Raw genomic sequence first — 23,252 nt, forward strand, 5'->3', positions numbered from 1 at the left:
GGCTCAGGGGTTGAGCGTCGACCTAGGAACCAGGAGGTCAGGGTTCGATTCCCGGTCAGGGCACAGGCCCGGGTTGCGGGCTCCATCCCCAGTGGGGGGCGTGCAGGAGGCAGCCGGTCCATGATTCTCTCTCATCATGGATGTTTCTCTCTCTCCCTCCCCTCTCCCTTCCTCTCTGAAGTCAATAAAAATGTATTAAAAAAAAAAGTCTGCCCTGTGGCCTCGCCCCTCCTGCAGAAGCAGCAGAGACGCTGGGGCCCTGTGCCCCCCCCCCCACCCGCACCGCCCCGGGAGGTGGTGTGCGAATGCTGGGATAGCACTAGGCCTCACAACGCCAGGTAGCAGGCGAAACGCCCGCCGCCAGAGGCTGGGCAAGGAGATGCGGGCGTGTTCGCGCCGGAGTACTACACAGCCCTGAAGAAGGGGCGGCCGGGCGTGCACAGGGAAGGAGCAATCGCCACAGGGTGTGCGATGGGTCCGGGGCTCGGCCAGGTGCTGGGCGGCGCCTCCGGACGGCAGCACCACCGCCAGGGACGCGGGCACAGCCTGATCCTGGCGCGCCCGGGCTGTGTCTCCGGGCGAGTCGCTGAGGCCACCTGGGCCCCTGGTTTTCACCCGCAAACGGGGGGGACCTCGCAGGGGTGTGGTGAAGAGGACACGAGGCAGGACCCGGGCGTTCTCGGCCCAGCGCCGGGCAGACATGCCCAGCGTCCGGGTCCTGGTCACCACCGGGGGCAGCGACCGGGCTCACGGCACCCGTCCTCCCTGCCGCCCTGGGTCCGACCAGGCCCCTGCGCTGGCCCACGGGACAGAGCCGACTTCATGAAAGCGGAGGCCTGGAAGGGCGCCTGCCTTTCTGCCTCTTCTCTCGGTCAGCGTCGGCCGCGCCTGGGCCACAGCGGGGCCGGGCCGGGCCAGGCTGAGCGAGAGCCACCCGCCCACTGCCCAGCTGACCGCACACGTGAGCGAGCCGGGCCCGTGTCCACAGAAACGCTCAGCTGACCTCGATCCTCAGGGCAAACAGCTGACGGCCGTTGTCTGGAGCCACTCAGTGCTGGGCTGTTCGGTTACACAGCGGCAGCTCGCTAGCTCGCTTCTCCTCCCATTTTACAGGTGGGAACGCTGAGTCCCGGGGAGGTTAAAGCATTTGCCCGCAGCTGAGATGAACTAACACTAGAATTCCCCCATCCCCCCATCTCTCTCGTGCGCACGTGCTCTCTGCCTGCACCCCCGTGTTCATCTGGGTGTCTCTGTGTCCCCTCCCCCCCCCCCCCCCCCGTCTCTCTCACGGGCCCCACAGGCAGCAGGCACCTCGAGGGCAGCCATGGGTGACTGCGGGAGAAGAACCAGGTACAGAGAGTGAGGATCCAGCAGGACGGAGACCCGGACGCCTCGGGCAGGGCCCGGGGTGAGGGAAGAGGGCACACCAGGCTCCGCCCTGGAATGTGTCCCTGGAGACGGAGCGGACACGCCTCCTGACACCCACAGACCCCGATGACACGGCTGATGGGGCCTCCCTGCAGGAGGCTACACCCAGCAGGGCCTCATCCGCCAAGAGACGAGTCCCATACAGTGGCCACCAGGCGACCTTGGCCCCACCAGGCGACCTTGGCCCCCACCAGGCGACCTTGGCCCCCACCAGGCGACCTTGACCCCACCAGGCAACCTTGGGCCCCCACAGCCACAGCAACCCATGGGGCTCGGCTTCCCCTGCCTCTCCCTCCCTCACGGGCTTCCCCGCTGCTGGGGCCACAATGCCTGGAGGGGACTCCCTCCCACTGACCCCAGAGCCAGGCTGGGCCCCGGGCCTGGGTCTCCCCTCTCCACGCCTCCATTTCCTCGTCTAAAAGTGGGGGCACAGCCCAGTAGGCGGAGGGCAGGGGAGAGGGCGAGGGAAGGCGTGTGCGATGGTGCCGCCCTGGGCAGCAGCGGGAGGCTCGCCGTTATGACTCAGGAAGAAGAGCCGGGCTTGGGGACGAGGCGGGGGTCCCCCTCCGGCCGACCCCAGCCGGCGGAGGGGCGGCCAGAGCCTGCAGCCCAGGTGGACGAGCTGCTGAGAAATGAGGTGTCCGCCCGGCCCTCGCCCGGTGGTGACACCAGGGGCTTAAAATAGCTCCTCCAACAGGAAGGAAGCCGTGACTCAAAGCAGCGGCCGGCGCCGCCTGCCCTGCAGCCTCCCGCCGCCCCTGCTCCAGCCGGGCCTCCGTCCCGGGCGCAGGGGGCGCAGGGGGCGCTGGGGGCGCCGGGCGGGGTCCCTGCCACGTGCTCCTTCCTCCTGGGCCCAGGCACCCCTCGCCGGGCGTCGCATCACCGTCCCGGAGGCGGAGCACCCCGGCTGCAGCCGGGAGACACTGCCGGGGACCGGTTCCCACCGGTGTGGCCCGTGACCCCTGACCCTCCTGGCTCCGCCTCCCCCGGAGGACACCTCTGGGCCTCGCGGTGACCAGCAGAGGCGGGGCCCGTCACGGCTCCTTGGCCACTCCCCCACGGGCTCAGCACGCCTCCCGCTGTGTGACCCCGGGCACGGCGCTGCCCTCTCTGTGCCTCGTACAGAAAGGGGACGGGGCCGCTTCCATCCACGTGCCCCGTCCACCGGCGTCTCCTCCGCGGCTCACGGAGGCCACCAAGCCGCAGCCCGCCACGTCAGAGGGATGAGGTCGGAGACTCCAGGGACAGCCACGCGGCCCGACACCCAGCCCGCAGCGCCCACGCCACCAGCCTCGAGGGCCTCCCCTCCGGGACCCCCAAGCAGGGGCGGCCCCACCCAGACCCGGGCCCAGCGACTCCTGTCCGACCCCGGGCCGCTGCCTGCTTCCCCCCCCCCGGCATCCCGTGGGCCCCAGACACGGTGCCCTCCGTTCACACCCCCGCTCAGGAGGCCCGGGACTAAGGGGGTCAGGGAAGAGCGGGGAGAGCCTCCCGGCTGGGCACCCCCTCTCCTCCCGCTGTCCTGGTGGTCAGAAGGGGAAACTGAGGCAAGAGGCCGCTGACCGGTGGGGCTGGAAAACGGAGCGGCAACTTTGGACAACAGCCTGGCAGCTCCTCGGGGGGATCAGCGTAGCATTACCAGGTTCCGGTCGTCCCTGTCCTGGGAGACGCCCACCAGGAAGGAAAACACACGTCCACGTGGTCACGTGTGTGTGGACGTTCGTGGCCCCTTTAATGGCCAAACGCAAAGGCGTCCGGATGGATGCCCGTCGATGGGTGAAGGACACCCTCCATGCGGCCCTCCGGCCGAGGGAATACTACGCAGCCCTGAACAGGAAGGGCGCCGAGACCTGCCACCGCGGGGGTGGCCCTCGGTGTGACGTGAGGCGGGGTGAGTGGAGCCGGACCCTGGAGGCCACCTGGCGTGTGAGTCCGTGGACATGCGTGTCCAGAACAGACGAACCCGCAGGGACAGAAAGTGTGGGGGTGGGGGGTGGAGAGACGAGGCGGCTAGGCCCGTGGTCGGCAAACCGCGGCTCGCGAGCCACACGCGGCTCTTTGGCCCATGGAGTGTGGCTCTTCCACAAAACACCACGGCCTGGGCGAGCCTGTGTTGAAGAAGTGGCGTTAGAAGAAGTTTACGTTTAAAAAATGTGGCTCTCCAAAGAAATGTCAATCGTTGTCCTGTTGATATCTGGCTCTGCGGACGAATGAGTTTGCCGACCTCGGGGCTAGGCCCTGACAGCGAAGGGTGCGGCGTTCTCTCCGAGACACGGAAACCTTCTGCGCACGACGGCGGAGGGGGCTCGGAAGTCGCCGGGCTGTCCCCGTTAAATGGGGGATTGTACGGCGTGTGGATTCCATCTTCACAAAGCCACGCACAGAAACTGAATAAGAGCCGCTAGAGACGTCCCGGGCACGGAACACGCCCGGCCGGTCCCCGGGGGGCACTGGGCCCCGCCCCGGCCCCCCGCGTGCGTCTGCCTGAGAGGAGGGGGAGGGAGGAGCCGGAAAGGCCGGGGGCTGTCCGGTGGCCCGAGGACCGACCCCAGGCTGGGGGGCAGCTGTCACCGCAGGCTCTCGCAGAGGGCAGCGCCGTGCCCGGGGTCACACAGCAAGAGGCGTGGGGGGGGGGGGGGGGGGATCCACTGAGGGGCCACTCGGCACCACCCTCCCGGGGTTCACCCTGCCCGGCTGAGCCCGGGGCTGGCTCAGGAGCCGGCACCACAAACCTTCAGCCCTCACGGAGACCCGCCGCCCGCCCACAGCGAGAGCGCCCGCCCTCCCCGCAGCCACGCGGAAAGCACAGGGTGGACCCCAGTGTGACATCAGGCTCCCGCCCGGCCGCGGGGCTCAGGGGCTGAGCGGCGACCTGTGAACCAGGAGGTCAGAGTTCGGTTCCCCGGGCTGCGGGCTCCATCCCCAGTGAGGGGCGTGCAGGAGGCAGCTGATCCATGATTCTCTCTCCTCATTGAGGTTCCTCTCTCTCTCTCTCTCCCACTTCCTCTCTGACGTCAACGAAAAGATGTATTTTTTTAAAATAGCTCCTCACCGCTCTCCCCAGGGGCACAGGTGCGGCTGTTACTTCCATTCCACAGGCGAGGGGAGTGAGGCGCAGAGCGGCGGGGAGCCCGCTCAGGGTCACACGGCGCCGAGGCGGCGGGTCTCGGGGGCTTGAACTCAGATCCCGCCTCCCCGAGCGCGGGCTCCCCACGCCAAGCTGGACGGCGCGGGCTGGACGGCGCGGGCTGGGCCTGAGCGGCAGGCGTGGGAGACCGGCCGGAGCGCCACGGCCCTGCCCGCCCCCACGCGCCCGGCCCCCAGGCTATCGGCCAGGCCTTATCAGAGGGTGTATTTCCTGCCTCGCGGGGGACAGGGCAGCGCTGGGCAGTAGGAACTTCCCCCCCCCCCCGCCCACGCCCACCTGCCGCCCCTCCTCGAGTCCTGCCCCCGCCTCCCCCCTCCCCCGTCCCGGGCTCACCAGCTCCACCTGGGGCCCCAGGCCTTCCAGGATCCGGTGTGCAGCTTCGGCCTTCTTCTGCAGAATGAGGAGAAGAGGAGGGATTAGACACACGCACACGCACACGCACACGCACACGCACACACGCACACGCAGCACAGATTATAAATAGCGGCCTCCGGGAACGGCAGGCAGCTGCCCAGCGTGCCCGTCGGCAGCCCGGGGGGGGGGGGAGCCGTGCCCCCCCCCAGCACCCCCTTTCCAGCTGGAACCGAACACACAGGGGACTCGACGCCCCCGCACCCCGGGCGAGCTCGCCAAGTTTCGCTTCTAACAAACGCACCCTGTTCTCCCGTGACGCCCCCTCCCAAGCCCCCAGGCCGATGCCCCCGGGCACAGGGTGCCCTCCGTCCTGCACCCCGGAGGCGGCGGGCTGCTGGCTGGGTCACCCCGGAGCTGGTGCGGCCGGGGAGGGGGAGGGGGAGGGCGAGATGGAGCCGCGGGAGATACCCTTTCTAGGATTCTTGTGTTTCACCACCACGTGACGATTTCTGAGCGGCCGGGCCTCCCGCTCCCTCCCCTCGCGGCCAGGACTTATTAGGAAACAGGAACGTGGGGGGGAAAGGGCTGGTGGCCGTGAATTCAACAGGCTGGGCGGCCGGGCGGCGAAGGCGGGCGTTGTGCCTGCGCCAGGCCCCCCCGGCCCCCCCGGCCCCGCCTGGGACCACCAGGGGCAGCTCGGGGGAGGGCGCCAGGCCCGCGGGGAGCGGGCAGGGGGAGGGGGGAGGAGGAGGGGGGGGGACAGAGGCTGTGGAAGCAGCTTCAACAGGGTCTCGGTCAGATCTGGGCCGTGACGGAAAGCGAGGCGTCCACAGCGGGCACGCGGGGGGCTCCCCGCCCCAGGAGCCAGGAAAAGGGGGGCTCCTGACTCAGCCAAACTCAGGGAGATCATTCGGTTTGGGGCGTGGGCCACGAGGACAGGCCAAGCACGGCACCATCGCCAGGCCAGACGGTCTGCACGCCCCACCCCCCCCCCGCCCCGTGAGCCCTGATCCAGACCCACTGAAGGGGGTGACCGAGCCCTGGGGAATGTGCCCACAGAAGCGGGGCCCAGGCCGCTGGGTCCCACTGGGAGGCGGGTAAGAGGGCCAGCGCCCCCCCCCAGCAACCCCCTTCCTCCCCCCACCACCCCCCCCCCCCCCACCGCAGCGAGCGAGCTTGAGGGTGTCTCAAGCCGGCACCTAGAACGGCTCCCCCCAGGGCCTGCGTCTGGCCCACCCCGGAAGAGCCTTGCTCTCAGCTCCCCTCGTGCAGAGCCGACACCTCGAGACCAGCAGGCTCAGAGTGTGGCCGGGGCCAGAAGGTCGGGGTGGGGCGGGGGGGGGGGGGGAACACTGTTAGGACGACGCCAGCATCGCACGGAGCGCCTGGAGGAGCCAAGCGCCGAGCACGCAGCTCGCGACGCCCGCGTTCCAGTCACGCATGACGCGGGGCAGGTCCAGGATGCGGCCCCATTTCACAGATGATGAAACCGAGGCCCAGGAAGAAATCCTTCTGACCTCCAGGCTCCAAGGAAGGAGAGAGACCAGGGCTGGGTCCTCCCATCCAGGGGGACGTCTCCCGTGCAGGGGACAGACACCACCCCAGCAGTCACCGCAGACGCCCCTGCCCTGGCCGCACCCCGAAGCACGCAGAGGGTGGGCTGTGGGGCACTGATGATGGGAAATTCCTGAGCCAGGCCGAGGGAGGGACCGGGTGTGGGGTGGGGGCGGAGGAAGGACAGGGCAGCTCCGCAAACACGCCTGCGAGCCCGCCGCTCTGTACTGAGCACGAAGGCGAGACCGGAGACCGAGCGCTGCCCGCAAGGAGCCCGGGGAGGGAGCCGCCGGGCCTGCAGCGACGGCAGGGCCCTCCGCCCAGGAGGAGGGGGCGTCCACCCAGGAGGAGCGGGCGTGTGCGTGCGCCGTGCTGCGCAGCTCAAGCCGGCGGGAGCCACTCCCTCCGCAAAGGGAGCAGGAGGGAGATGGAAGCTGGGTTTTGAGGGATGAATAGGAGGTCGTGTGCCTCCGTGAAGCTCTGTGGGGTCAGCAGCAACAAGATCCAGGGTGACCCTGGGGGGGAGCGGTGAAGGATGGAGAAAGGACAGACAGGAGAATAAAGCTGGGTCTGGGTGGGACGCTGTCCTCTCTGACGGAGAGACAGCGACCGTGCCCACAAGCCGTGTCTTTGTTTTACAGCCGATGCCACGAGGCAGAGTGAGGGCGTGGCCAAGGTGTTAACCACGTTCTAATCTACTCAACTACACGCACCTGAACGCCATCAAGCCCACGTCACTCAGCACCCGGGGCCACGTGTTCGGACCGTAGGCTGAAGCTCACAACCACAGCTGGTGGCCATCACGGTGCTGGGAGGCTCTGCCCTCCACGCCGGGACGTGCCCATGGCCATCAGAGGACTGTGCCCTCTCGTCAGTCCGAGGACTGAACCCGTCCAAACACGGTAGCCGCTCTCCACACCGGGGGGGGGGGGGGGATGCCAAGCGCAGGCGGGGTGGGGCCGGCGCGGCAGGGTCCCTGGAAAGGGACATGGCACGCGGCGGGGCCTGGGTCTCGGATCTGGGCCCAGCGCCCACGGTGGGAGTTCCCGCAGCCGGGGGGTGGGGCTGGGGTCTCCCTGGACGGGCTGCACTCCTCCTGCAGGCGACCCCAGGTCATGTGACCAGGCCCCTGGCGGCGGGGCCTGGGGGAGCGCGAGACCTTAGCCTCCTGCAGAGACAGGCACGTACCCGCCTCTGGACCCACACGACCAAACCCTGTGCCCACCCCACAAAGGCACAGACACGCACCCGTGTGCCACACAGGCAACTCGCACACACACGCCACACACACGTACGCAAGTGGACACACGCGTGTGCATGAAGTACAAACACACACAACCACACACGTGCTCTACTCGTGTCGATCTGCAAGCACACACACACTGCGCCACCCACGTGCATTAGCGACGTCGCACAGCTGACAGGCAGGCGCACAGATGCACACGTGTGTAAATGCACACACAACCACAGGTGTGCCCCGCGCGCTCTGGCTCACACACGGGCATTCACACGCATGCACATGCTCATCCCTGGGTCCACTCGAACACGCGTGCACACACCCGTGCACAGGTATGTAAGGGGACGGACAACCACGTCCTCTCCACTGGAAACATCCGTCTACCTTTCCCAGTGGTGCCCACTGCGGACTGACCTATCGAGCCCCGCCTCCTCCAGGAAGTCTGCCGTGACTGCCCTGACTTCCTACAGCATCAGCACGAGGCACACTGTCCCTCACACATCCCCCTCGTGCCGTGTGTGTGTGTGTGTGTGTGTGTGTGTGTGTGTGTGATCCAAACTCAAAGCTGAGGTCCTCCCGGCCCCCGCCTCCCGCCCCCACACACGCCCCTTGAAGATCAGACAGGATCCCTGTGCCCTGAGCCTTAGCCTGCGCTGTGACTCCCACTCGAACGCCCACCCACCGCTTCCAGCAAGCCTCGCCGCCCGCGCTCCTGCCCACAGCCTCCTGCTCAGCCGGCCGGCTGTGCACCTGCCCGGCCGGCCACGCACGCAGCGCCCACCCGGGAGGCAGGAGCAGCCGGGCTCAGCGGGCTCCCCGCCGCGCGCTGGCGCCGCGTCCGTGTGCCCCGAATGGATAATGAGCCGCAGTCCCATCTGCAGGAGAGGCAGGCGGGCCTGCCTGGCAGGGAAGCCGCCTTCCGCAGCCAGAGCGGCATTCAGAGACGGGCCTTCTCGCCAGCCGCTCCGAGGGAGCCGCGGGGAGGGAGCCGCGGGAAGGACGGGATTAAAATTCAACCCCATGGATCCCCGAGGGGCGGGGGTCCCGGCTGCTCCGGGCGGAGGAGGGGCCTCTGCCCACTCCGCCTCCAGCCCCCGAGGCTCAGCCCAGACAGAGGGACCCCCCCACACACACCCAACCTGCACTGGGAACAGTCCCCCAAACCAGAAGACTGTTTCGGGGGGAAGTCTCCCCTCCCCTCCCCTCCCCTCCCCTCTGCCATCCCTCCAAGTGGGCAGCAAAGATTTCGTGAGCACCTACCCGATGCCACGCACTGTCCTAGGTGCTGGGGACACAGCGAGGGAAAGACAGACAGACCCTCGCCCGCACGGAGCTCCCGTTCCCAACACACAGGACAAGCATAAGCTGTGAGCCGCGTCCAGAGGAAATGAGGGCCAGAAAGAGGAGAAACGGGGTGGGTGGGTTTGCAGGGTTCAACAGACGGCCAACGGGGGCTGAACCAGGGACCCGGGAGCCGAGAGCCGGAGGAGAGCGAGCCCAGTGCGGGGAGCTGTGGCAGAGGGCACGGCCCGGGCACCGGCCCCGGCAGGAGCGCGCCCGCCTGTTCCGGGAAGAACGCGGGGGCGGGGGGGGGTAGACTGGGCAGAGAGAGGGGCGAACGGACGGGAGGACAGAAGAGGGGCAGAGGACAAGGAAGCAGAAGCAAGACTCCCCGGGTCACCGGCGTGCCCACGGGCGGGGGAGTGTGGGTACGAGTCTGCCCCCCCCACCAGAAAGGACGTGCGTGGAGCAGGAGCGGCCACGGAGCAGGCATCCCCTCACGTGGCTGCTGAACGAACGAACGAACGAATGAATGAATGCACGGATGAATGAATGAACAGATGAATGAATGAATGAATGGAGTAGGATGTATGCAATGCGAATGAATGAATGAATGAATGAGTAGGATGTATGCAATGCGAATGAATGAATGAATGAGTAGGATGTATGCAATGCGAATGCATGAATGAATGAATGAGTAGGATGTATGCAATGCAAATGAATGAATGGAGGAATGAATGAATGAGTAGGATGTATGCAATGCACCCCGCCCACTTGAACAAGAGTAACCATACAGCTGGCACGTGGTGCCAGGCACAGTCCTAGGCACTAGGCCCGTGGTCGGCAAACTCATTCGTCCACAGAGCCCAATATCAACAGGACAACGATGGACATTTCTTTGGAGAGCCACATTTTTTAAACGTAAGCTTCTTCTAACGCCACTTCTTCAAAACAGACTCGCCCAGGCCGTGGTATTTTGTGGAAGAGCCACACTCCAGGGGCCAAAGAGCCGCACGTGGCTCGCGAGCCGCGGTTTGCCGACCACGGAACTAGGTAACGAACGTGAACTCCACCCACCGTGCGAGGCAGGTGCCACAATTACCCTCGTTTCGCAGGTGAAGACCACGCGTCACAGGCTCAACTCATCTGCCTAAGGACGCCGCGCCAGGAAGCGGCAGGGACGGCACCTGAGCCCAGACATCTGGCTACAGCACACGCGGCCCCTGAGCTATCCCACAGTTACGATTATTACGTGTTCCCTGGGGTGTGGGGCCGGGGTGTGGGGTGAGTGACCGGCCACACAAGGCCCAGCACACAGCTCCCAGGTCCCAGCAGGCTCAGTCACATCCCGCAGCTATTGCTGCTTCAAGAGGCAGAGGCATAGCACACGCGTTGACCCAGTCGTTTCCTGCCTGGAGTTACAGCCATAGGCGTCCGTCATGGGTTTCCAGGCTACAGAGTGGCCACCCGGGTCCCAGGACACCCCACCTGACCTCCGAGCATCGCTCCAGCAGCATGTCCCACAGCAGAGACAGCTGGGGAGGGTGGTCAGGAGCCCCGGGCAGGGCAGAAAGGGGAGGCCAGAGCAGGAAGGAGAGGCGCCCCATCGGTCACGCTCCCCTGGGTCACGTCAGATAAAGGCGAGGTGCCCCCGTGTCCTTCCCCATCTGTAACTCAGGGAGGGAACCCCACACCCACAGGCCCCGAGCACATCTGGAAAGCGGCCGTGGTCAATCACGGATGCTGGGCTCTCGGGGGTTTGACTGGGATAACGGGGAGCTCACCACCTCCCCGGACACCAGGTTCTCCCTGGGGATCAGCCCCTGGAGTCATTCTGCTCGGGGTCCCCTGAACTTCTTCCCAAGACGGAGCCCCCTACACAGACCCAGCAGCTATAGCCAGGGCTCCCTAGGAGCCCCACAGCCTGATATAGATCCTGCGTCCACCCATCCCGAGGCCCCGTCCAGGGCTACCAGGTGGACCGGTTAAATGGTGCGGATTTCCTTTCCATCGATGGAGTCACACATATGTTGCTATAGATGCGATTTGAAATGTATGCTATTTTGTTGTATTGACAACAAGCTTCAAAACCTCCTATGTCAAATTTTCCGAAGGTGTTAACATCAGAGATGTTTTTACGCTTAAAAATGTCAAATTTCGTGCCAAAAAAGAGCATTTGCGGGAAGTTTTAATTCATTGTTTTGAAGAGAAGTGCTGCTGAAAGTGATCGTAGACTTCGGGAAGCTTATGGTGAACATGCTCCATCTCAAGACACGTGTGAGCGCTGGTTTAAACGCTTTAAAAGGGATGATTTCGGTGTGAAAGACAAAGAACGTCCAGGTCAACCGGAAAAGTTGGAAGACCAACAATGACCAGCATTATTGGATGAAGACGGGTGTCAAACCCAAAAACAACTCCCAGAAAGATTACACGTTGCTCAGCAAACCGTTTCCGACCGTTTACAAGCAACGGGAAAGATTTTAAAGGAAGGAAAATGGGTGCCACATCAACTGAACGAGAGACAAATGGAAAACCGAAAAGTCACCAGGAAAATGTTGCTTCAACGGCACGAAAGAAAGTCTTTTTGGCATCGAATTGTGACTGGCGATGAAAAGTGGATTTATTCTGAGAATCCCAAACGCACAGAATCACGGGCTGATCCAGGTCAACCATCACCATCGACTGTGTTTCCCGATGGTCTTAGGCTCTACAGCAGCGGCTCTCAACCTGTGGGTCGCCTAAGCCCGTCGGAAAACACAGATATTCACATGACGATTCACTAACAGTAGCAACGTTACAGCTACGAAGGAGCAACGAAAATAAACTTTATGGTTGGGGGTCCCCACAGCACGAGGAGCTGTGTTAAAGGGTCGCGGCGTCAGGGAGGCCGAGAACCGCTGCTCCAGGAGGACTATGGGACGCCCGGAGGGGCGGGGTATTCTGTGCATGCTCGCCGGTGCTGAGAATAAGCATAATGACGCCATGACTGCCTTCTGCGTCACAGGAGTCCCGTCTGCTTGGGTGCCTCCGTGCCTGCCCATCCCCCCACCGATCAGCTGGCCCTGACGCTCCCCAGCCAAGACCTGACGCCTATGCTTTTCACGCCGCATCCCACAGGCCGGCCCGGCGCCACGTCTGCGCATCTGAGCGGGACAGGCGGCAGCCACCCCGCGATGGGTCTCCGCCGGCCCCCCTTCCCCTCCCACTCACAGGCCCAGGTCTCCGTGTGTGTGCGAGGGGGGAGGGGGAACCACAGCTGGGAACCCCGAGGCCCAGGGAGGCGCAGGGAGAGAGCCGGGCCCCTCCAGGGGGGCCGGGCAGGCAGCACGGGGCGCGCGGGGAGCAGGTGGGCGGGCGCGGACGCCGACGCCGACACCTACCCGGTTCTCGTCGTAGATGATCTGCACGAGGCTGCGGTGCTTCGACTCGATGGGCGGCGGCGACACGGGCTTCTCGGGCTCCGGCGGCTTGGCGGCCTCCTCCTCCAGCTGTTGCTGCGGGAAGGAGAGCGCGGTGGTGAGCGCGCCGGCGGGCGGGCGGGCGGAAGGAGAGGCGGGCGGAGGGGCGGCCTGGGCTGGTGGCCGCGCACAGGAAGTCAGGCTGCTAACCATTTCCTCTGAGTCACCCGCGGGGACTCCGAGCCCTGGAGGGGCCCCCCGACAACCCGCCGGGGCCAGCTCCAGCCTGCGGGCTCTGCAGCCGGCCGGCCCGGGCTCCCACCCCCTGCCCTGGGGACTCGGCAGCGAGCTGAGCATCAGCAAGCAGCTTCCCCCCCCCCCCCTGCTGCGCCTCGGTTTTCTCTTCTGTAAAATGGGGCTCGTCCCTGTGCCTCCCGGACAGGGCTGCCGGGAGGAGAGGATGAGCCGGGGCGCACGCAGCACTGCCCGGGGCTCGCGTAACGCCAGCCGCCATCGCCCACTCCCTTCCCCACAGGAACCGGCGTCCCTGGGGGGCGGTGCAGACGCGGGAGCCAGACCGTGGAGACGGGAGCCTCGCTCCGACGAGGCCCTAGCTGTGCAACCTTCTCTGAGCCTCCCTCTCCCTTTGGGAAAAGGGGACAATCCGACGCCCCACCCGAGATTCTGCAATGCACTCGGCACCCGGCAGGTACGTAGCTCCCCATCATCGCCATCGGCCCCGGGTCTTCACCCTGGACCCCCCTCCGAACGCCAGCGAGCCCTTCCCGGCACGCTGCCGTCGAGCACCGGAAGCCCCGCGCCGACGCGGGCGCACACCTCGGCTCCTTCGAGTTCAACTACGTGGCAAGTCCGGTTCTCAGAACGCCCCCCGGCACCACACACAACAGCCCCCTCGTCCAACAAGCGTCACGGACACAACAGGAGCCGGCACGTGGACCGCGCTCGGCCACACGCGCAGCCACGGGGACCGGCGTCCCCTCCCCGCCGCGGCGGCCCGCGCCCGCCCGCACCTGCTTCTTCTTCAGCTTGGAGATCTGCTGCTCCACCATGGTGATCTCGCGGTCCACGCGGTCCATGCTCTGGATCAGCTCCTCCTTGGACAGCCGCGGCGGCACCAGCTCCAGCGCGGGGTCGGCGTGCGGGGGGCTGGGCGGGGACACCGGCTCCAGCTTGCCCGCCAGGCTGCGTTCCTGGGGCGGGGAGAAAGCGGCCCGGGGTCAGCAGGGGGAACCCCAGGCGATGCTTTCGGCTCTGCCGGGCGGGCGCGGGGGTCTCGGCGGCGGCCACTCCGCTCGGACGTCGGGCGAGGAGAGCAGCCACCGACCCTCTCCCTCTGTAAGCACACGGACGTGGCTCTGTGCCAATAAAACTTTATTCAGCCCTGACCGGTGTGGCTCAGTGGGTAGAGCGCCGGCCTGCGGACTGAAGGGTCCCGGGTTCGATTCCGGTCAAGGGCATGTACCTGGGTTGCGGGCACATCCCCAGCGGGGGGTGTGCAGGAGGCAGCTGATCGATGTTTCTCTCTCATCGATGTTTCTAACTCTCTCTCCCTCTCCCTTCCTCTCTGTTAAAAAAAAAAAATCCATAAAATATATTTTAAAAAAACAACAACTTTATTCACAGAAGCAGGCACCCCCGCGTTCCCAGCCCTGACTGCAGGCCCGGCGCACGGGACCTCTCCCAGGGCGGCTACCGGCCCTGCCTGCCTTCGTCCTCCCTGGCCCCCCTGCGGCCGGGCCCTTCCGGCTCATTCCGCACCGGGCACAGCCGTCCTGCGCTCCCAGGCTTCCCCTCCCCCTTACCCCCAACACTCACTCCGTCTTGTCCTCCCAGCAGACCCACCTCCTCCAGAACCTCCATCCACCCCCCCAGGGCCTGGCCCGGCTGACCCTGTACCAACACCCGTTCACGGCGCTCCGTCCGGACCCGCCAGTTACAGAACATCCCCTCTGGTGCCAACAGAGAAAACGCTAAGACGGGGACGCACAGCCCCGGCCAGCACGGCCCAGGGGTTAGAGCCGTGGTCGGCAAACTGCGGCTCACGAGCCACGTGCGGCTCTTCGGCCCCTTGAGTTTTCAGCAAAGGCCAGCTCAGGAGGACCCTAATTAAGTTAACAACCATGTACCTAACCTATACAGTTTGGGTTTAAAAAACTGGGCCCTCAAAAGACATTTCAATCGTCGTCCTGTTGATATTTGGCTCTGTTGGCGAATGAGTTTGCCGACCGCTGGGTTAGAGTGTCGGCCTGCACACCAAAGGGTCTCGGGTTCGATTCCCGGTCAGGGGCACGTCCCTGGGCTACAGGTTCGGTCCCCAGCCCCGGCCGGGGAGCGCGCGGGAGGCAACCCATCAATGTCTCTCTCTCACGTCGATGTTTCTCTCTGATTCTCTCCCCACAACTTCCACTCTTCTCTAAAAAAAAATAAATGGGAAAAATACGCTTGGGTGAGGATTAACAACAGAAAACTCCACCACCCTCTTTAATGTGCCAGTGTTTTCCTGCCCCGAGCGTCACACTTTGTGTAAACAAGTTGTTTTTAAAAACCAGCTAGACAAACAAGGGAACCCTTTGCTGGGTCACCCCGACTCCATCCCACCAACCGAAGTGTATTAGCGTTCACCTGCGAGGCCCTCGGTTCCCATCCCCGTCCCCTCGGGCCCTCCCAGCTCCGTGACCTCAAGCAGATCACGCACCGCCCCTGCCTCAGTTTCCCCATCTGCGCCATGGGGCCATTCCCGCCTTCCAGCCGGCGAGGAGGCCTGAGGGCGCTCACGCGTGCAGAGCGTTCCGCGCGGAGCCAGGCACGCCGTCCGCGCTGCATGCAGCCCTGGCTGGATCGCCCAGCCCCGGGGCCCCGGCTCCAGGCCCGGCAGTGAGGGGGCCCCGGCTCCAGGCCCGGCAGTGAGGGGGGCCCCCAGCCCCCACCCAGCGCCCGCCCAGCGCCATCCTCAAGGCCAAGCGCCAGCAGCTGCAGGCAGGGGAGGCCCGGAGGAGCTCCGGGCTGCGGCTCCCCGCCCCCGCGGCAGCTGCTCAGAAGACAGAGGACACATTATTCCCGGGACAACTGCAGCCACCGCGGCTGCCAACTGCCCCCCCTCCTGCCGCCAGGACACGGGACTGCGGGCACCCGACTCCCTCCTGCACCCAGGCTGGGGTGTTCCGGCACCGGGGAGCCTTCGCACGACCCGTGCCCTCTGCCCCGTGCCCTCTGCCCTGTGCCCTCTGCCCTGTGCCCTCTGCGCACCCCCATGCCAGCTAAAACCAGACCCCCTTGGCCCCTTGACCAGGAATCGAACCCCCAACCCTTGGGTGGGCGGACTGGGTACTCTAACCACTGAGCCACCGGCCAGGGCCCCCCGGCTGACTCCGACTTGCGCGTTTCCCCTAACACGGCTCATTTCACGTGTGCGCTCCATCTCAAGCGTCAGCGGTACCGTCTCCGGGCCAAGCCCTCCAGGAGCGGGACGGAGGGACCTGGCCGTGGCCCCCAGGGGGTCCCGTGGCAGCGGCCTCCATTCCAGCCCCAAACCGCGGGAGGGAGACCGCAGACCAGGCCCGGCCGCCTGCCAGGCCAAGAGCTGGCACCCCTTCCCCGTCCAGGCCTGGCCGTGGGAGCGCAGGCCGACCAGGGAGAGCCCTCCCGGTGCGGAGCGCGGCGGGGCAGACAGAGCCGGGCTGCGGGCGCCGCCGCCCCTCGTCCCCGCGCCGGGAAGGGGCCGCGTCGGCGATGGCGTCCAGCGAGAGGGAAGCAGCTGTGGGCTGGAGGGCGGCCTTGAACGTGGGGGGAGCGGACACACCGAGACCACGTGGAGGACGGCAGAACCACGAGATCAACAGCCCTGGCCGGCGGGCTCAGCCTGCACGCCGGAGGGTTGAGGGTTCGAGACCCGGGCGCTGGGCGGGGGCTGGGTCCCCCCTCACTGCAGCTTCCATCCCCCCCCCCTGTCAGGCCACCCATGGGAGGCAACCAATGGACGTGTCTCTCTCGTATCGATGTTTCTCTCTCTCTCTCTCTCTCTCTCTCTCTCTCTGGCTGCCCCTCTCCCTTCCCCTTTAAAAGGGAAGAAAAAAAAACAAGAAATCCATCCAATTCCCGTCTGGAGCAGCAGCTGAACCCCAGGCGGCAAACACGAAGTCCAGGCTGAGCGGCCTCCCTGGCTCCCTCCCCGCCCGGCGAGCGCTCGCACTCCCCAACCCTCTGGGCAGCCTGGAGCCAGCACGGGGCCCACCCTCCACGGCCTGGGGCCCAGGAGGAGGAGGGAGACAGACAGACACAGAGTCAGACGGACGAGACAGGCAGTCAGACACACAGACGGAGACAGGGCCCGGAGACAGAGATGAAGGCAGAGACAGACAGACACACACACACACACACACACACACACACACACACCCGCCCCAGGCAGCCAGAGGCAGGGACAGCCAGACGGATGTGGAGATGGAGACCCACAGAGGGAGAGGGGGCCCCCGGGAACCACGAGGGGGACAGGGACAAGCGGACGGACTGAGCACCGACCCTCCCAAGCGCCCAGCACCACAGGCCCCAGGGCTCCGAGCCCCACGTGGACGGGCTGGGGGCACCCCCACCCATGCTCTGGGCCAGCGGCACTCGCGCCTGGACACACCCCACGCGGGGCTCGGTCCCCAGGGAGGACGTCCAGGCGGCAGGCGTGGCCCTGTGCCCGGCGCCCACACCCCACTCCCCTGCGGGTCCCAGTCCCACTTCAGGGAACAGCGATTCCTGGGGCGCTTCCCTCCCGGGAGGCCGAGCGGCCAAGGCCACAGGAGGAGGAACCTGACTGGAGGGCGGGGGCGGGGACAGCAGCCCTGGGAGGCAGCCGCCTCGGCCTGAAATCCCACCGTCCGGTCCCATCCCGCGTCAGGCAGAGAAGAGGATCCAGCAGGCCCGAGTGGACCCCTGCCCTCCGCCGCCTGGCTCCCAGGCCCCAGCCACGCCCACCAGTGCCGCAGCGAGAGGAGCACTGACCTTGCCCGGCAGCCGGGAGGCCGTTCATGAGCTAATGCGCGTGTCCCCGTGGGTGTGGAGAGCCGGATGGAACTCACGCACAGCGGGGACCCCCGTCACGCGGCCCGCCGAGGACGAGCGTGTCACCCGGCCACCGTCCCACGCCCACCCCGGGCGCTGGCTGAGCCTGGGGGCGGAGGCGCCGCGTCTGCTTCTTCCGTGTGAGCCGAGGTCCACGGAGCCTTCGCTCGCTGCCCGGCGTTTAGGGAACAGCGGAACCCCGCCCCCCACAGCAGCAAACCGCGGGGTGGGCTTAGCCTGTGCAGTCTCCGCCAGCACCTCTATTTTTGTTTAACATATTTCTTTTTTTTAAAATATATTTTATTGATTTTTTACAGAGAGGAAGGGAGAGGGAGAGAGAGTCAGAAACATCGATGAGAGAGAAACATCGATCAGCTGCCTCCTGCACACCCCCTACTGGGGATGTGCCTGCAACCAAGGTACATGCCCTTGACCGGAATCGAACCCGGGACCCTTCAGTCCGCAGGCCGACGCTCTATCCACTGAGCCACACCGGTTCTGGTTTTAATGTATTTCCATGGATTTCAGAGAGGAAGGGAGAGGGAGAGAGAGAAACCTCCATGAGGAGAGAGAATCATGGATCGGCTGCCTCCTGCACGCCCCCCAATGGTGAGGACCGAGCCCACAACCCGGGCCTGTGCCCTGACCGGGGGGAATCAAACCGTGACCTCCTGTTCCTGGGTCAACGCTCACCACTGAGCCACACTGGCCGGGTTCGACTCTCTCTTTTATTTTTTTTTTTTATATATTTTATTGATTTTTTACCGAGAGGAAGAGAGAGGGCTAGAGAATTAGAAACATCGATGAGAGAGAAACATCGATCAGCTGCCTCCTGCACACCCCCTACTGGGGATGTGCCTGCAACCAAGGTACATGCCCTTGACCGGAATCGAACCCGGGACCCTTCAGTCCGCAGGCCGACGCTCTATCCACTGAGCCACACCGGTTCTGGTTTTAATGTATTTCCATGGATTTCAGAGAGGAAGGGAGAGGGAGAGAGAGAAACCTCCATGAGGAGAGAGAATCATGGATCGGCTGCCTCCTGCACGCCCCCCAATGGTGAGGACCGAGCCCACAACCCGGGCCTGTGCCCTGACCGGGGGGAATCAAACCGTGACCTCCTGTTCCTGGGTCAACGCTCACCACTGAGCCACACTGGCCGGGTTCGACTCTCTCTTTTATTTTTTTTTTTATATATTTTATTGATTTTTTACCGAGAGGAAGAGAGAGGGCTAGAGAATTAGAAACATCGATGAGAGAGAAACATCGATCAGCTGCCTCCTGCACAACCCCTACTGGGGATGTGCCCGCAACCAAGGTCCATGCCCTTGACCGGAATCGAACCTGGGACCCTTCAGTCCGCAGGCTGACGCTCTGTCCACTGAGCCACACTGGCCGGGCTCGACTCTCTCTTTTAAAGAGGCGGGAAACGAAAGAGCCCTCCAGCACCGCGGGGCGTGGGGGCCCTGCAGGCTGCACTCTCTCTCCGGCCACGCCACGGCCCGCAGAGCCAGCCCCGTCCCGGACCCTCCTCTCGCCGCCCAGCCTCGGCACGCAGCCCGATCGCGGCGGCAGCGCCGGGCCTTACCTTGGCCAGGTCCTCGGCGCCGCCGGGCTGGCTGGCGGGCAGCAGGGGCGCGGGCCGCAGCAGGGCGTCGGGCAGCAGCTCCAGGCGGGGGCGCTTGCTGTCGGTGAACTCCATCTCCGGCTTGCCCAGCTCGGGCAGGTAGGAGTGCGGCTCGGGGCGCAGGTGCAGCTCCTGGGACCTGTGGGGGGCGGGGGCACGAGCGTCACGTCGTCGACCGGCCTCCCTGCCGAGCGCCGGGCCCTCCGCGATCCCGCAGGACAGGCGCCCGCGCGTCCAGGGCGCACAGGGCTCGCGCCCAGACGTGTCTGCCCACCGCCCACACGCACGGGCTGCCGTTGACAGGGGGAGCGTGGACCCGGGGCCACACCCCCTCGCTCCCGAGTGTGGCCCGGGGACCAGAGCATCAGTCCCCCCCAAATGCCGAATCTGTGGAGTCCCAAACCGGACCTGCCGAGTCACACTCTGCCGTTAGCCGATCCCCGGCGACGCGGGGGCCGTCGGAAAAGCACTGTGGCCCTAACACGGACCATCACGCGTGTGGTGCCGCCTGCACACGGCACCCACCCCGGGCAGGATCGCCCGCCGGTCACAGCCCTCGCGCTGGGCGGAGGAGGAAACGGCCCTGGGCCGTGCGCGCTTCCCCCCCCCCCCCCCCCCCCCGGAGAAAGGGCCCGCGGCTCCGGCCGGCACGGGGCCCCTCACCTCTCGTTCCCGGGCTGGAACTCGGACAGCAGGGACGGCCGCCGCCGCTGGGGCTGGATGATGGAGCCGGGCGACAGGTGCGCGGCGTAGTCCCGGGGGTGGTGCTGGTACTCGAGCAGCCCCACGTCCTGCGGCGAGAGGGCGGAGGGGGTGAGCGCGGCCGAGGGCGTTCCTGGGGCCGCCGCCCAGGAGAAGGGGCCCCACCTCCAGCTAACTCGCGCTCTGGGCGGGCGCTGCGATGCTGTCCGTCCCCGTGGTCGGCAAACTCGTCAGCCAACAGAGCCAAACATCAACAGGACAACGACTGAAATTTCTGTTGAGAGCCACATTTTTTAAACTTAAACTTCTTCTAACGCCACTTCTTCAACATAGACTCGCCCAGGCCGTGGTGTTTTGTGGAAGAGCCACACTCCAGGGGCCAAAGAGCCGCCTGTGGCTCGCGAGCCGCAGTTTGCCGACCACGGGTCTGTCCAGATAGATAACCGAGCCTGCGTGAGGCAGGGAGGGAGGGAGGGAGGGTCTGTCTGTGAGGCTCACAGTCCAGGCTCCGAACCGAAGGGAGAACTCACACACGTGTGTCACGTATGTAAGCAACGGTCCAAGTCAGAAAAAGAATTCTGGCAAAACCCTCCTACTTCAGCACTACGCCTTTCACGGCCCATTGTCGTCCAGGACAACACGGAATGTTGACAAGTCAGATGCACCCGGTGGCCAATTTCTAAAAACACGGAAACACGTCCTAACCACGGGAAAACGGGGCAGGCTTCCCCAGGGGGCCACTCCGAATCGGCTGGTTCTGTCTGCCCGGACCGCTCAGCGACGCTGTGCGTGCGGCAATCCATTAGTGATGTCTGACGCGGGCGAGGCTCCGGACACAGCGGCAGAGTCGGGGGTTTTCCCTTCTTGGCACCTTTCTCGATTCTCCCGATTTTCCATAAAAAAAAAGTCCACGCCTTCTCTCTGCTTACTCAAGAACGCGATCACTTCCGCAAAGAGCAGCGGGCGATGCCGGGGAGGGTTTGCCGGGAACGCGTGTGTGTCAGGCCCTCCAGAACACGCGTGTTAGGAGAAGGGGAGGCCTTGGGGGGGGGGGGTCCACGGGCCCCGTCACCCTGAGGTGGGAAGCGTGGCGGGAAGGGCCGTCCGGGGCCGCCCAGGATGCAAACGAAGCGGCAGGGCCTGGCTCAAACCCGCGGAGCCCCAGCTTCCTCGGCTCTGACACGGGACCGAGCCCGTGGGAGAGGCCTCTGTGCCTCGGACCTCCACCCCTCCCCTTCCCAAGGACGCCCCCCAGGCTGCGGGCAGCTCCCAGGAGGCAGAGCAGGCTCCGGCCCCACCCCCTGCGGGACGGCCCCCCACCCCGAGGGACGGCCCCCCACCCCGAGGGACGGCCAGCAGAGCACCAGGTGTTCGCAGACTCAGGCCAACGCCCAGGCCGGGAGGAGGAAGAGGAAGGGCCCGAGGGAGGGAGGGAGGGAGGGAGGAGAGGCCCCGGATCACTCTGGCAAGGCTGCCAGGCACAGCTCGCTCTCTCTCTCTCTCGCGCTCTCTCTCTCTCTCTCTCTCTCACGCACACGCACACGCACCCACACGCACGCACAGAGGTGTGAGAAGCAGTCAGCCCGCCGTGCGCGTCTGCCAGGAGGAAGTGTCTCCCGCCGGCTCGTTCGCACTCGCTCGCACAAAAGCCAAATGAGCAGCGCGGTGAGGCCGACAGCCCCATCCCCATCCCCCGGGAGGGGCCGGCACCACGGCGCCGACTGCTGCCAAGGAGGCGGGAAGAGGCGCGTGGCGCACGGCGCCCACGGCACCAGCCCTCTGGCCTCCGTTCCCCAGGCCAGGAGCCAGCAAGTCCCTCTCAGAAGCCTCTGAGGGGCCCCTGCTGCCCTGCCCGCACCCCAAGGCCTAACGCCAGTCCCCAGGGCTGAGCCCAGGGGACACCCTGCCCCCCACCAAGGGCGCCTGGAAGCTCTACAGGAAGGCAAGAACTGGGGAGACCCCCAGGAAGGTCTGACCGGAAGTGGGGCCCCCCCGTGGTCACGTGCGCCTGCAAACACCAAACACCAGGCGGGCCGGCGGGCGGCCTCCCGGCCACGTCTCAGAGGAAGCGCTCTGAGGGGTGACAACACGGTGATGACACTGGTAACAGCGACCGATGCTCCCAAACTGCCTACTGTGCGCGCCCGCCACCCGTGCTCGGCATCCAGGAAGGACTCGCATCCCCACGGCAACCCCAGGGCCCCACACGAACACGAGAGATCTCAGGCGCAGAGAGGGTGAGCGGCCTGCCTGGTCACACAGCGGGGAGGAGGGAGGCGACGCGGGGAAGAGGGGCTGTCTCGTAGCCGGGGCAGGAGAAGAGGGCGGAGGACATGACCTGGAGGAGGCAAAGGAAGGAAGAGGGAGAATCCCATCCATTCCCGGGCCCTGGACTCAAGGGGCCCTCCTAGTGTAACAGGGGTTCCAGTCAAGACAGCCCCGCCCCGGGGGTCCGCCTGCAGGTCCCTCTGCCTGGGACGCGCCTCCGCGGATTCCCACAGGCCTGGCCCCGAGCTTCCCCCATCCATCCATCCATCATCCATCCATCCATCATCCATCCCTTCCTTCATCCATCCCTTCATTCATCCATCCCTTCATCCATCCATCCCTCCATCCATCCCTTCATCCATCCATCCCTTCATCCATCCATCCATCCATCCATCCATCCCTTCATCCATCCATCCCTTCATCCATCCATCCCTTCATCCATCCATCATCCATCCATCCCTTCATTCATCCATCCCTTCATCCATCCATCCATCCATCCATCCCTTCATCCATCCATCCCTTCATCCATCCATACCTTCATTCATCCATCCCTTCATTCATCCATCCATCCATCCATCCCTTCATCCATCCATCCCTTCATCCATCCATCATCCATTCATCCCTTCATCCATCCATCCATCCATCCGTCCATCCCTCCCTCCTCCATCCATCCAGCAAACACTTTTCAGGCATCTCATGGGCATGTAGCTGGGAACACACACAAGCATGAAGAGATGGGTGAAGTACCATGTCAGCTTCTCCGTAAGAACTCCTTCCCTGGACCCCGACTTCAATTAGGACTCTCCCCCACCTCAGCCCTCCCTCCCCCTCCTCCCCTGCTCACTGACCCCCCACAACAAGCACGTCAAACTCGCGGCCCACAGCCAGCAGAACGGTACGTAAGAAACGTTTTAATAAAAATCCCGTAACTTAATTTTTACAGCATCCTGTTACACATCATCACTAATAACGAACCGCAACGTTCGCGAACGACTGATGACTGCAATCGTGCTGCATTCATGTCCCTTACGCGCCCTACGCACAGGAGCACCATTTCTCTGCCCTGATACCAGCAGCGAATGTTCTAGCAGCCGATGGCCGCGTCCTTAGTCTTGGACTGACTTGTTTGGTGAGCGCAACAGGAAATATTTCGCTTCCGGAGGACAAGAAAAATAGGTTTATTTG

The 23,252-nt window shown here is 65.1% G+C and overlaps 1 protein-coding gene across 18 annotated transcripts in view; it reads right to left on the reverse strand.

Annotated features, from left to right (window-relative positions):
- NCOR2 (nuclear receptor corepressor 2) overlaps positions 1–23,252 on the reverse strand; it is a 140,655-nt gene that overhangs the window by 77,041 nt on the left and 40,362 nt on the right. For all 18 annotated transcript variants that reach the window (XM_054712393.1, XM_054712397.1, XM_054712411.1 and 15 more), the window contains 5 exons: positions 19,761–19,888; positions 19,059–19,236; positions 13,432–13,611; positions 12,383–12,496; positions 4,910–4,966 (listed from right to left, as the gene is read on the reverse strand). In XM_054712393.1, the coding sequence (XP_054568368.1) occupies positions 4,910–4,966; positions 12,383–12,496; positions 13,432–13,611; positions 19,059–19,236; positions 19,761–19,888 (657 nt within the window). The remainder of the gene's footprint in view (positions 1–4,909; positions 4,967–12,382; positions 12,497–13,431; positions 13,612–19,058; positions 19,237–19,760; positions 19,889–23,252) is intronic.

This window comes from Eptesicus fuscus, chromosome 23 (genome assembly GCF_027574615.1).
Source record: "Eptesicus fuscus isolate TK198812 chromosome 23, DD_ASM_mEF_20220401, whole genome shotgun sequence".
Taxonomy (NCBI): domain Eukaryota; kingdom Metazoa; phylum Chordata; class Mammalia; order Chiroptera; family Vespertilionidae; genus Eptesicus; species Eptesicus fuscus.